At 31.1% G+C, this 12,915-nt stretch overlaps 1 protein-coding gene across 1 annotated transcript; it reads left to right on the top strand.

Moving 5' to 3' along the window:
* Positions 1 to 8,386: 8,386 nt before the first annotated feature.
* LOC127240104 (uncharacterized) lies at positions 8,387 to 9,778 on the top strand. The gene is made up of 2 exons (XM_051258573.1): positions 8,387 to 8,539; positions 8,964 to 9,778. Exon 2 carries the CDS (start codon positions 8,994 to 8,996, stop codon positions 9,549 to 9,551), a length of 558 nt encoding a protein of 185 aa, XP_051114530.1. The 5' UTR covers positions 8,387 to 8,539; positions 8,964 to 8,993; the 3' UTR covers positions 9,552 to 9,778.
* Positions 9,779 to 12,915: the final 3,137 nt, after the last annotated feature.

Here is a 12,915-nt window from a genome sequence, read left to right as displayed (position 1 = left end):
GAAACCAACTTGAGTTTGCTCAACAATGTAGAGAACCGGTTTGAGAAGAGGAACTTGGTGAAGATATATGCGGTTTGATCCTCGAAAGAGACAGGAGATAGGTGAACAGTACATGCAAGAACATATTGTCACACAAAGTGGCAATCGATCTCAATATGCTTTGTGTTCTCGTGAAAGACATCATTATAGGAGATCTGGATCGCGCTCGTGCTGTCACAATTGAGGGAAATGGAAGAAGGCTGAGGAATGCTAAGATCCTTTAGAAGCCAACGAAGATAAAGAAGCTCTGAAGTCGAATCCGAAAAGGCACGATATTCAGACTCTGCACTAGAGCGAGAAACAAGTCTATGTTTCTTACTATGCCAAGAAACAAATAATTCCCACAAGAAAAGGCAATAGCTTATGATGGAGCGATGATCAGTGAGATCACCTGCCCAATCAGCATCAGAGAAACCAACAAGGACCAATGGAAAGTCAGCAGAGAAGTAAAGACTATATAATGTACCCTTGACATAACGAAGGATGCGTAACATAGCAGCGCAGTGAACAATCCGGGGGTTAGTAATGAACTGACTAACAACATGAACGGCATAAGCTATGTCAGGGCAAGTGACCGTCAAATAGATCAGAAATCCCACCAAATGCCGATAGCGAGAGGGATCCTCTAGGGGAGTACCATCGAGAGAAGTAAGTCAGCAGTTTCCCTCGAGAGGAGTGGATACAATCTGGTTATCAGTTAGGCTTGAACGAGATATGAGATCAGAGACATATTTCACCTGAGATATATAGAGGCCATCTGAAGCGTCAGAAATCTCAAGACCGAGAAAGTAGCGGAACTGACCAAGACTCTTCATATCGAAGTGTCGATGGAGGTAGGTCTGCAGATTGGATATACCAGAGGTGTCGTCGCCGGTAATAACCATATCATCCATATACAATAGGAAAATGATAATCCCCGAAGAAGAACGATGAATAAATAAAGCAGCGTCATAAGAGGATGCAGAAAAGCCATACTGAAAGAGCACACAACACGAAACTTAGCGAACCAAGTTCGAAGCGCCTGCTTTAGTCCATAAAGCACAGACGCAACTTACATACATTCCCTACAAAATCTGAACAAGGTGGAGGGGTCATGTAGACTTTCTCAGGCAAATTCCCATAAAAAAAATATATTCTTCACATCCAACTGTAAGAGCTGCCAACGTCGAACAACTGCAATAGCAAGGAGACAACAAACAGATGTCAAGCAACAACGGAAGCAAATGTCTCCTCATACCCAATACCGTACTCCTCCAAGAAGCCCCCGGCTAGAATGCAAGCCTTGTACAATAGAACTATCGGAATGAGTTTTGATCTTGTACACCCACTTTCAGCTAAAGGGTTTCTTTCCAGGTGCGAGATCTACGATATCCCACGTGCCAGTATTCTCAAAAGCCTACAATTACTCATACATAGCGTTGTGCCACAAGGGATCACAGTACGTCTCACGAAAGGTCCTTGGTTCATGGTGAGATAAAATGGCAGAAAAGCAATGATAATCAAGTAGATGATAGGGAGGACAACATACACGGGTTGGTCGTCGATGAGTGGCGGCACGTACTGGAGCATCCAGAGGATCGGTCACAGGCTCATGAGGCATAGAGGGTCAGCTGGTGATGACGGATCAACATCATACAGATCATCAGGAACTGACGAGGGTGCGAGACTTGCAGGAGGATGAGAGAAATCTAGGACAAAGAACGGGGACTCTGACTAAAATGGAATGGAAAAGTCAGACTCAGAGAAAAATAACTTATACTCCCAAAAAGTAACATGCCAAGAAATACATAGACGATTCGACATAGGATTCCAATATCGATAACCTTTGTGTTCTATCCTATACCCAATAAAACAACACAGATGGGTGCATGGTACTAATTTGTTTCGTTCATGATGAGGAAGATGAACAAAGCTGAGACAACCAAAAGGATGAAGATATGAGTAATTAGGTACCTGGCGGAAGAGTCTCTCATAAAGTATGGTATCCTGAAAGATAGATGAGGGTAAATGGTTAATATTATAAATAGCAATAAGAGTAGCCTCACCAAAAAATTGATCTGGACAAGAGGCAAATAATAACATGGCGCAAATTGTGTCTAAAATATGACGATACCTGCACTCGGACCTACTATTTTGCTCAGATGTGTAGGGACATAAACGCTAGACAAGAGTACTCTGGGTAGACAGAAAACTAAGAAGGACAGAATTTATATTCGAGGGCATTATCATTGCGAATAGTTTGAATAGGACACGAGAACTGAGTGTGCACCATTTTAGCAGAGTAAATAGAGACAAGTTCGGACCGGTTCTACATAAAGTAAATCAAAATAAATCGAGAGTAATCATCAATAAAAAAAAATACAAAGCAACGAAACCTAATAAGAGTAGCAACATGAGAGGGCCCTCAAATGTTAGAATACACAAACGAAAATTGTTTATCAGCAATAGACAAGTTATTAAAAAATGTAAAGTTGGATGTTTTTCAAGTTTACAATGCAAACAATCAAAAGACTCAAAACGAACTAAACCTAAAACACCTGTATGTGCAAGGGACTTGAGTTTAGATAGGGAGATATGACCAAGTCGGAGGTTTCAGTGATAGGAAGATGAATGAGAGACTGTAGAGGAATGGGACGATGTTTGGCGAGAGCAAAGGTGGTCAAGCTCAAATAAGCGGTCTGTCTTGCGACCCGTCCCAAGTATCTAACCTATTTGCGTGTCCTGAACCTGCACACCAGAAGAAGAGAAAATTACAGTAAGACCCTACTCAACCAATTGACCGACAAACGTAAGGTTTAAGGCTACTTTGGGAATGACATAATTATTAACAATGTGAGGGAACGAGATATGGTCAGTATGGGTAATGCACATGAAGCTGCCATTAGCGGTAAGTATATGAGGGAATGAGGTGACATGTTCGGAGGAATGTAAAAGACAATGATCAGGTGTCATGTGGTTATAACAGGTAGAATCAACATATCAAGTGTTGTTACCTGATATCAATGCTAAAGAAAGGTGGACCGATAGAACCTGAGTGAGCAGATGACGAAGGTCCTCAAAGGTGGGAGGCGACTATGATACGCTCAGTAGCAATGGCAGAGGAAGAGCCGGAAGAAGAAGACTTACTAGCCTTCGAATTCTTGGGAAAATGTCGACAGATATGACCATTCTGATTACAGTAGCGACACTCAACCTTATGACATTGAATAAAAATATGATCAACATTTGGGCAATTGTGAAATTTATCAGACTGAGGTAGTCGGACATCCTTGCGATTATCTCTGCGATGAGGAGTAGAAGAAGAAACTGCTAGAGCTGAATCAACGGTAGGAGCCTTGAGCATCTTGGGACGAGTGTCCTCAAACAAAATCACCTTCATCATTGTCTCCAAGGAAGGCAAGGGATGATGATGAAGTAAAGAAGCACACACAAATTTATATTCTAAACCAAGCTTCATCAAGAGCTGAATCAACTGAAAATGCTAAATCTGTATATATGTTTCATCAATGCGATCCCACATAGGTTGTATAGTAGAAAGGAACTCATTCATATCCTGACTCTCGATTCATATGTCAGCACATTCAACGACCCGATAAGCTGATAATAATACATAGCCCCAGTGGCCTGTTATCGATGCTACAAATAATCCCGAGCTTTCTTGGCAGTGTCCATGCGGCATACTTGAATCTGAATGGACTTGGAAGAGGCATTCCGAATCCAAGTAAGAATAATGTGATTCTTATCATCCCAATCATCCAAAGCATTCCGATAATCCATGAGTTCATTATTGGTGAGGGGCACCGCAAAAGTGACAAGAGGAGCAACCGGTGCAGGAAAGTCGTCAGTAACATAGCGACATAATCTTTTACCAATCAAGAAGCTTTTTCATAGATTTGGCCCGCAAATCATAATTATCACCAGAAAGAAGAAAAGTAATCTAAAAAGCGTCCACACGATCCATATTAAAAGTCATATTATGAAGCGAGAAGATAAAAAAAATAGTATAGCGCGCAAAAAAATTGTACATAAAATCAGACTGAGTAAGCCAACCTAGTAACAATCACAAAATAAATTCGAAATAGATGTCAAAACCAACCATCCCAGAACGTCGAAAATCGAAACAGGAGGCCGAGGCACGGTTGGAACAAAATAAACCCTAATTTGGTTCTGATACTATATTATAATATCTGCGAAAATAAAAATTATATTATTAACCAAAAAGAAAATTACAATGTTGATATATATATATATATAAATATATATCTGAGCCCATATAACAACGTACAAAAATATGCTAACAATATTATTTTTAATTTTTAAATTCATATCCAAATTATAAGGACATCTCTAACAGAGCCCATTTATGGAATTACCCTATAAATAGAAGAATTTTAAATAGCTTCCTCCATTTTTTTAGGAAGAGTTTTGTAAAGTCTTTTGTTTTATTTCTTGTTATATATTTCTTTTAAATTTATTTTTTATTTTTTGTATTATTTTAATAAGTGGGGATTTGGTTTGTATGAATTTATTATTATTATATTATTATTATTGTCGTTAAAAAATTTTAGAATTGTATAATTTGAATTTATAAAACAAATATTTTTGGAACTAATATACATTCTCCGTCCCATTGTAAGGTTGTTATTTTTTATTTTTGTCCATCCCAAAACAGGGTTACTATTTCCTAATTTAATAATTGTACTATTTACCTAACATAATAAATATCCTTCCAACTTACGCTATATTATACAAATGTTATTACTTTTATATTACACAATACTAATAGGGGCATTTTCGTCTTTTTTACTACAACTCATTATAATACTAATATTCAAAAATCTACATGCAAAAAGTAAACGACAATCTTGCACCGGAATGAAAGAAGTATAAATAAATAAAAGTTATGTAAATTTTTAAATCAAAGAATATATATGAAATATTTTTTAGAAAAAAAAAAATAGAGTGCAATAAAAATTTTAGAGAAATTTTGGAGAAAACAAAGTATTCGATTTGAGATTGTCCAAGGATGTAAGTGTTTGAAATTTGAAATTTGAAATTTGAGAGCTTTTAATTAAACTAATTATTTGACGTAATAAAAATAAGTGTTCATGCATATTTTAAATCTAAAATTATTTTTTATGTAAAAAAATAAAAAATTAAAAAATTAATTTTTAATACTCTCTTCATTAGTAATAGTATTTTTAATACTTTGTTAATATACAAATATAAAATTATTTTTAATATTAAATACAATAGTGAATGATTTTTTAAAATTTTAAATATTATTTTTTCCGTCTAACTAGAAAATATATGTATTTTTATTTTGGGACGTTTAATTATCAGATAACTATTTAATTAAATATCCCACCTTTTTTTTTTCACAAATACCCCTACTTTACATCACATCATTACTTTTATACAAAAAAAAAATAAAGACAAAAATATTATTACACTACTTTTACCTACACACTATAATTAAAATACTATTATTTGCTAATTTATGCGCCGAGTAAATGTATATTTTTGGTTGGACAGAATAGAGTATTTTAATCTAAAGCAACTATATAGTTCTGGTTGAACAGAGGAGTATTAAAAAAAATAATAGTGAATAATAAAAAATCTTAAGCAAACCCTAACAAAAAGAAACACAGGCACCAATGTCTTTGTTGATGGTACAAAATTTAGATGAAATAAAATACTTGTTTAACTAATAATGAAATGAAATATATATTTGATTAAAGTAATATTTAAAAATTTTAAAAATAATATTTTGATAAAATATACTATTTTTATTTGAATAATGAAATGAAATATATATTTGATTAAAGCAATATTTGAAAAATTTTAAAATTATATTTTGATAAAATATACTATTTGAATTTTTATACTATTTTGTTTGAGCACGAAAATTTAAAATAATTTTTTTTTTAATATAAATGTGGAACATGTAAAAAATTTTAATTGTGAGGTTTTACTTCTAATTTTACTATTTTAATTTTTTTTTCTTCAAAAATATCAAATTAAATATCCAATTTTTATTTATTTTATTACACTAAAATCTAATTTTACATTTAAAACATCATATCAACACACATTTATATCATATCAAACAACTATTTTAATTCAAAAAATTTTACTATTCAAAATCAAAATTCAAAACTAAAATCGTAAATACACCCTAAAATGGTATATTATGAAAAAATTATTAAAAATCTGATAAAAGAAAATAGTATGATAAGTTGGAAAAAAATAATGAAAAATTGATTATTAATTTGTTAAAATGGAATAATAAAATTGTGAGTAAATAAAATTATTTATTATAAATAAATTATATGTAGGTTTGAGGGAAAAATGATATAAATATCCAAAACATAGGAATATTGAAGGTGCATTTGACAATTAGCTGAAAACTTTTAATTATTAACTGATTCAATTAGCTAGTTTGACTAATTGATTTATATTAAAGTGTTTAGTAAAACAATTGTTTGCTATTAGCGGTTTATACGTAAAATGACAATCAAAGACATTTATATGTTATTTTTTATGATATTTAGTTTTATTCATTTTGATTTAAAAAATTTTAAAATTACTTTTGTTAATAATTGAAAATTATAAAAATATTATAACATATTTATTTTCAGTTTTTAGATTTGAGAAAAATATTCTAATTAAAGAACAATAATAATTTTTTATTGAAATTATGTAAACTATAAAATAATAAATATTTTGTATTTATATTTTTATTATGTTAATTATTATTTATTAAATTTTAATGAAAAACTTATATAATAAAAAATTAATAATATTTATCTTTTTTATTTGATTTAATTTTAATAGATTTATATATTTTACAAATAAAATTATTTATGTGTAATAATTAATCACAGTAATTATTTTAAATTTACAAAAATAAAATTATAATGTAGTAAATTGAATATATTAAAATAATTAATAAATACTTCAATAAAAATATAATTATATGTATGAAATAAATAAATACTCTCTCCGTCCTACGTAATTTGTCAATATTTTCTATTTTTTTCGTCCCACATAATTTGTCTATATTTTTTATTTTCTTTCGTCTCACATAATTTGTCATTTCCTTTTTTGAAAATATAATTATACATTTTAATTACATTTTAATTTTTATAATTTTTTAATCTTAATTAAACTATTTTATTATCTTAATTTTAATTTATAATTATTTTTACTAATACACTCACTAATTACTTATTAATTATACTTTACCTAAATTCTCGCATGTACATTAATACATCCAAATTATATGGGACGGACAAAGTAATTTTTAAGGGTAAATAATGAATAAAAGAAATTAAAATAAAAAAGTTTTTCTAAAATATCGGGTAAATTAACTTTTCAGAAATTATATATATATTTTTTTTTGATAAAAAAACTCTTTGAATAATTTTTTTTTTTTTTTTTTTTTTTTTTTACGGTCAAACAATTAAAGAAAAAAGCTAAAAGTTTATCAAAAACCTTTTTCTCAAACACAATCATTTACCGAAAACATGATTATGTAAACTGATAAAATATAAAAATAACAAATATCATTGTTATACATAGTTACTGAATTTTGAAACTCTAACACTATAAAGGCCACTATATTATACTTTTTTTCGTCCCGTGAAAGATGAGTTATTTTGTTAGAGACACGGTATTTTAGGTAATGTAGGTTATTAAGTTATTAATAATAAGTTATGATAATATTTTATTATTTTTTATATGTGCAGTGTTGTTGGTATCTTAAATATTGTTAGAATTATATCTCAATAAAATATATGTAATATGGATATCATTTTGTAGACAATAAAATTTTATATAATACAAATGAATAAAAAAATATAGTTATTTATTTATCATTACCATAAATTAGTTTTTATAAAAAATGAGAAGTTATAAAGGTAGATAAAAATATTTGTTAATTAAGGAGAGAGATAAATATAAATGAGTTTTGAGTGTGTCCTATAAGATGTTATAAATTTAATTAAATTGATTTATATTTATTAAATATGTTTAAAATTGATAAACTTATTAGGATAATCTGGAACATACTTAAAAAAAAAAAAAAGAATTATCTATGGTGGGACAGAGGAAGTATATTGTATAAATAAATAAAATTTATATTTGTACATAATTAATATATCCTTCATCTCATTTTAATTAAAATATTTGGTTTGCGGGATCCTATTTAAGAATTTTAAAAAATGTATAAACAGCGGTTAAGAACACAAACGACCACGTGCCGGGTAGTTTCCCAAAATACTGTTGGGAAATGCAAATATTAGATAGTTTGTGGGTCCTTTTATAACTTAGAAGAAATGTGGAGTCAAGAGTATAAATTTTACAAATTTTTGGTTCTCTTCGAAGGTGAAGTTGATCGTTTCTTTACCAAGAAAAGTTTATGCCTCTGTGAAAGCAGTTGGAGTTCGTGAACGCGTCGATTGATTCCGGCAGGAGCAGCTGTTGGAGTGTTGAGTTGGTAATTTCTAAGAAATATATTGTTTATTCGATGCATTGCATAAGTATTCCATGCTTAATAGTTTTGAGTTTTTAGCCTGTAGTATGCATTTCAGTGAGTGATTTGTTTGATAAATCTTGGAATTACTTTGTTCTATATCCGTTGTTCGTATGAGCAATTAAGCTTTCTGTTGTTTCCTAACTTCTATTTATTTCCAATTTTGTGTTCTAGGTTCGGTTTAGGGTTTTGGGAATTTCTGATTTTGAGAATTGGTAAATTGGCTCGGTTTCCTTGAATTATCATTGATTTCTTGTTAGAATACTGTATGGGTCTTGTGTATGCGTTTATCCTTCACTCTGTATTTGATTTCTTTTAATTTTCATGGCTTGTTGCGTCACAATTCTTGGTATTTGCTGCTCATTCTGTGATTTCTTTTCTTCAACAGTTTGTTTCTTTGGAAGGAAAGGGAGAGATAATGTCGGAATACTATGTGATTGAGCTGAACTTTGATCCTGCGCTTGAGAACCAGGTTTTGAAGGCCTGGAATGTGTTGGCTCGGCGACATATTAGTACTCATTTAATCGAGATTGGATCAAGGCCTCATGTTAATTTGTTTACTATCCCTTTTGTAGAAATCACTAAGCTGGAGAACATTCTAAAAAGCTTTGCTGCAAAGCAAGAACCCATATCATTGTCCTTCTCTTCAATTGGAAGCCTGCCTTCCGACAATAACGTTTTGTTTCTTGGTCCGACTCCGTCTTTGTCTCTTCTTCAATTTCATTCGCAGTTGTTTGATATCTTGAAGAAAGAAGGTGTTGAAATTGAGGATGAGTACCGTCCGGATAGATGGATTCCTTATTGTCCTGTGGCTGAAGAAGTGGAAAAGACTCGCATCGTTGAGGCATTTACTGTTTTACGTGATCAGAAGCTTTCGGTTAGCGGATATGCAACAGAGATTTCAGTAGTTGAGTATACCCCTGTTCGTGAGATTGCCTCTTTCCCTCTGGGCCCATATCTTGCCAATGAAAATTGAAGTATCGTCCTCTGCAGAAAGATCATGTTGAAGCATTTGTTGGATCGTAGATGATAAGAATAGTGCTTACATATATCGAAAGTAATATTCATTGGACTTGACAGTTTTGTGAATGCCATCTTTTTTGTGCTACTTCATGTGCTGAGACAGGGAAACATGTTTTTGCAACTAATTCGGTTCACATACAATTGTTGAATGCATGCCGTAATGTGCTTTGAATCGTCGTATCTACTTGACTACTTTGCATTTTCTGACAAATATTAAATCCAACTGCCTTGTTATTTATTTGATTGATCGTCATTGAATTGGTATTGTTGATTCATGGAAGTCATTGTTACTGTGTTTCTTTGCTCATTGATTTGTCGAAAATGTCAATTGTGTGGTAATATAGGTTGTGAAGTTTCGAACTTGTGCTTGCTTGCAATATGGTATACACACGACTGATCTCCCGAATTTGTTATCTTTGATAATGAATTCTGCTTTGGTTCAGTCCAGGTAATTCATTTGAAAATCTTTCTTCTGATTCATCTTACAGATCACATACTTACATATGCTTTCTTCTTCTATTTGTGCTGCTTGTTTCTTCAAGATGTTCTATCTGTTGTGTTCCAAATTCGATACTTGGTGCCATTTTAACATGTTTGTTGCTTGCTATCTCTTTGAAGTTGTTTTGGGAGAGTTTTTAGTGTGGAACTTTGATTAATTTACATGTATTAATTTGCTTATTGTTTTGGAGATAAAAATGGGGTTATGACACACCTCATATGCAAAGTGTTTTTCTTGATTGAACTGTTGAATGACATGAATTGTGATTGTCTCAATTCTTTTTTCCCATTTTTACCAAAAACTTACCCTGAGTTTGTTTTGCTGCTGTTAGTTTCACAAAGGTTTTTTGCAGATTGTGATGCAGGACGCCATTTTCTGCTGCAGCATTCCTTTCCTGCAAATGGAGCTTCATGTCGACAGAAAAGTATGATCATCTATCTCTTTTACATACCTTCTTGTTAATATGCTCTTTTCCTTTAATTGAAATTCATTCGACATGTAATCTGTTGTGTTTATTCGAAATTTGATTATAGTTCCCTAACTTTTGAGGGAAGCACAGAAACACAGTAACTATTGTTTTGATTGATTACCAATGAATTATGATAAAATAATTATAAATTATTTATATTAAATTTAAATTATTATAATATTTGATAAATAATATTATATATATAAAAAAAAAAACATTAAACAATAAATAAACCGAAGAATGCAATATGAAATTAAACATACAATATTTACTAATCACCAAAATTGTTTGGATTTTCATCCAAACTATTGAAATAAATCTAAAAATATAATATTGAATTAAATATTCAATATCTAGTAATCATCTAACCTTTTGGATTTTCATCTAAACTATTGAAATATTGGCTCAAACCTGATAAAGAATTTTAGGTGGACTTTTCGTCCTTTTGCGCACAATTTTTTCTTTTTTCCACTTATAATAAGCATAAGTAGCTGAATCAATGATGTTGCTCAAGTCAAAGGACACAATTTTATCTTCTATGTAGCTTGTTCGAGTTCTATTTTTCGTTGTTTAAGCATAAAATATTTGTCTGTCAAAGGCACTGTTCCTCGTCATTTCCCGAAGTTCTGCATTGTGCTTACGTAACTTAGCAAATCAGCCGTACACACTTCTTCATTTTTTTTTTCTTTTCAGCTTTGATTTTTTCACACCTATTGATCGTTGGTGAGAAAAATCACCAAAGTTATCTTCCTCATCATTATAGTCAATAGATCGCTCAAACATGATTATTATAGTTATGCAATGTAGAAATGAAAGCAAGAAGGAAAAGAAGAAATTTGTGAGTTGTAAATGGCTATTGCCACTATTTATAAGAGAAATTTGTAAGAGTATTTATGTTGTAAAATTAATAAAGTGGTTGAAAGTTGGATGACAGATGTTGGAATAAATGAAATGATAATAAATTGATGTAGTTGGATGTTGGGTGTTAAATTAAATGCAATATTAGTAAATGATGTAGTTGATGGTTGATACTTGGATATTGTGTGTTAAATTAAATACAACCTTAGTAAATGATATAGTTGATGGTTGAAAGTTGGATGTTGGGTATTAAATTATATATAACGTTAGTAAATGATGTAGTTGATGATTGAATATTGGATATTGAATATTAAATTGTTCAACCGCTTGGATAAACCAATATGCAGTCGGTAGTGGAAATCCATCAGTAATTCTTGAAGTTGCGGTATATTGTGATCTTTGAATTTTTCATGTATAATTTAGTTTACCTGGAACCATTAATGATATTAATGTTTTAAACTCTTCAACATTGTTTAGAAATTTTACTTAACATTGTTTAGAAATTTTACTTTAGATGTTGCACATCGCCCACATTATTATATCAAGGAAAGTAGTATAAAATTGACTATTATTTAGCTGATGAAATCTATCCTAAATTAGCTATTATCGTGCAAACTATTAGCAACTAGCGTGGCCCGAATAAAAATTATTTACACAAAAACAAGAATCATGTAGGAAAGATAGAAAAATATTTTGTATGATATAATATCTACGTTCATTATTATGCATAATATGATAATAAAAGAAGAACGGTATATTTGAATTAGAAATAAAGAAATTTATTTTAAACATGCTTTAATTGAACATATACAAGAAGTGTATAGTAATTATGTGTAATAAAATAATATTACCTATTTTTATCTATATTTCACATAAATATTTTAATATTATTAAAAATTTTAAATTTGTTCAATTTAAATATATATTATAAGATCAAATAATAAAAATAGTAAATATAGTTTACCGGTATAATATGCGATAATTATATAATTATTTGCTAAAATAATTCAATATATTTTCTTTTAATTGATTACTTTATAAGAGTATTGTTGTGAATTTATATTCCGGATCAATGAAATTATTCTCGTAAACAAAGTTATACAAATCAATTAGAGAAAACAAATTCGAATAAAACCAAAATAATATTAATACATCGGTGATTCCAAGCAGCGAATGGCAGCGTCTTCCGGCAACAGCAGGGGCGACTTCCTCTGGTGGCGGCTCTCCTCGGAAGAAAATCCAGCAGATCGACGGTGTCACTGAGAGCGGCTAACGGACGGCGGCTTTCTTCTCCGGCATTACCCCCGGGTGGGAATAGATCGGCGGCCTTCAGAACGCTTGAACTACTTCTAACATATACTCCTCCGGCGACTCCCAATAGCTCCGATTCTTTCCCAATCGGACCCGAACAACCTCCGATCCTCCCCTGGCGAGGGACGACGAGATTAAGGCTAAGACTCCGTTGGAGAGAAGATAAGAGAAATGAAGAGT

This window comes from Andrographis paniculata, unplaced genomic scaffold (genome assembly GCF_009805555.1).
Source record: "Andrographis paniculata isolate CXL003 unplaced genomic scaffold, ASM980555v1 Contig79END, whole genome shotgun sequence".
NCBI lineage: Eukaryota > Viridiplantae > Streptophyta > Magnoliopsida > Lamiales > Acanthaceae > Andrographis > Andrographis paniculata.
Note: the sequence above shows the minus strand (reverse complement) of the source record. Positions and strands in the feature narration are given on the sequence as shown.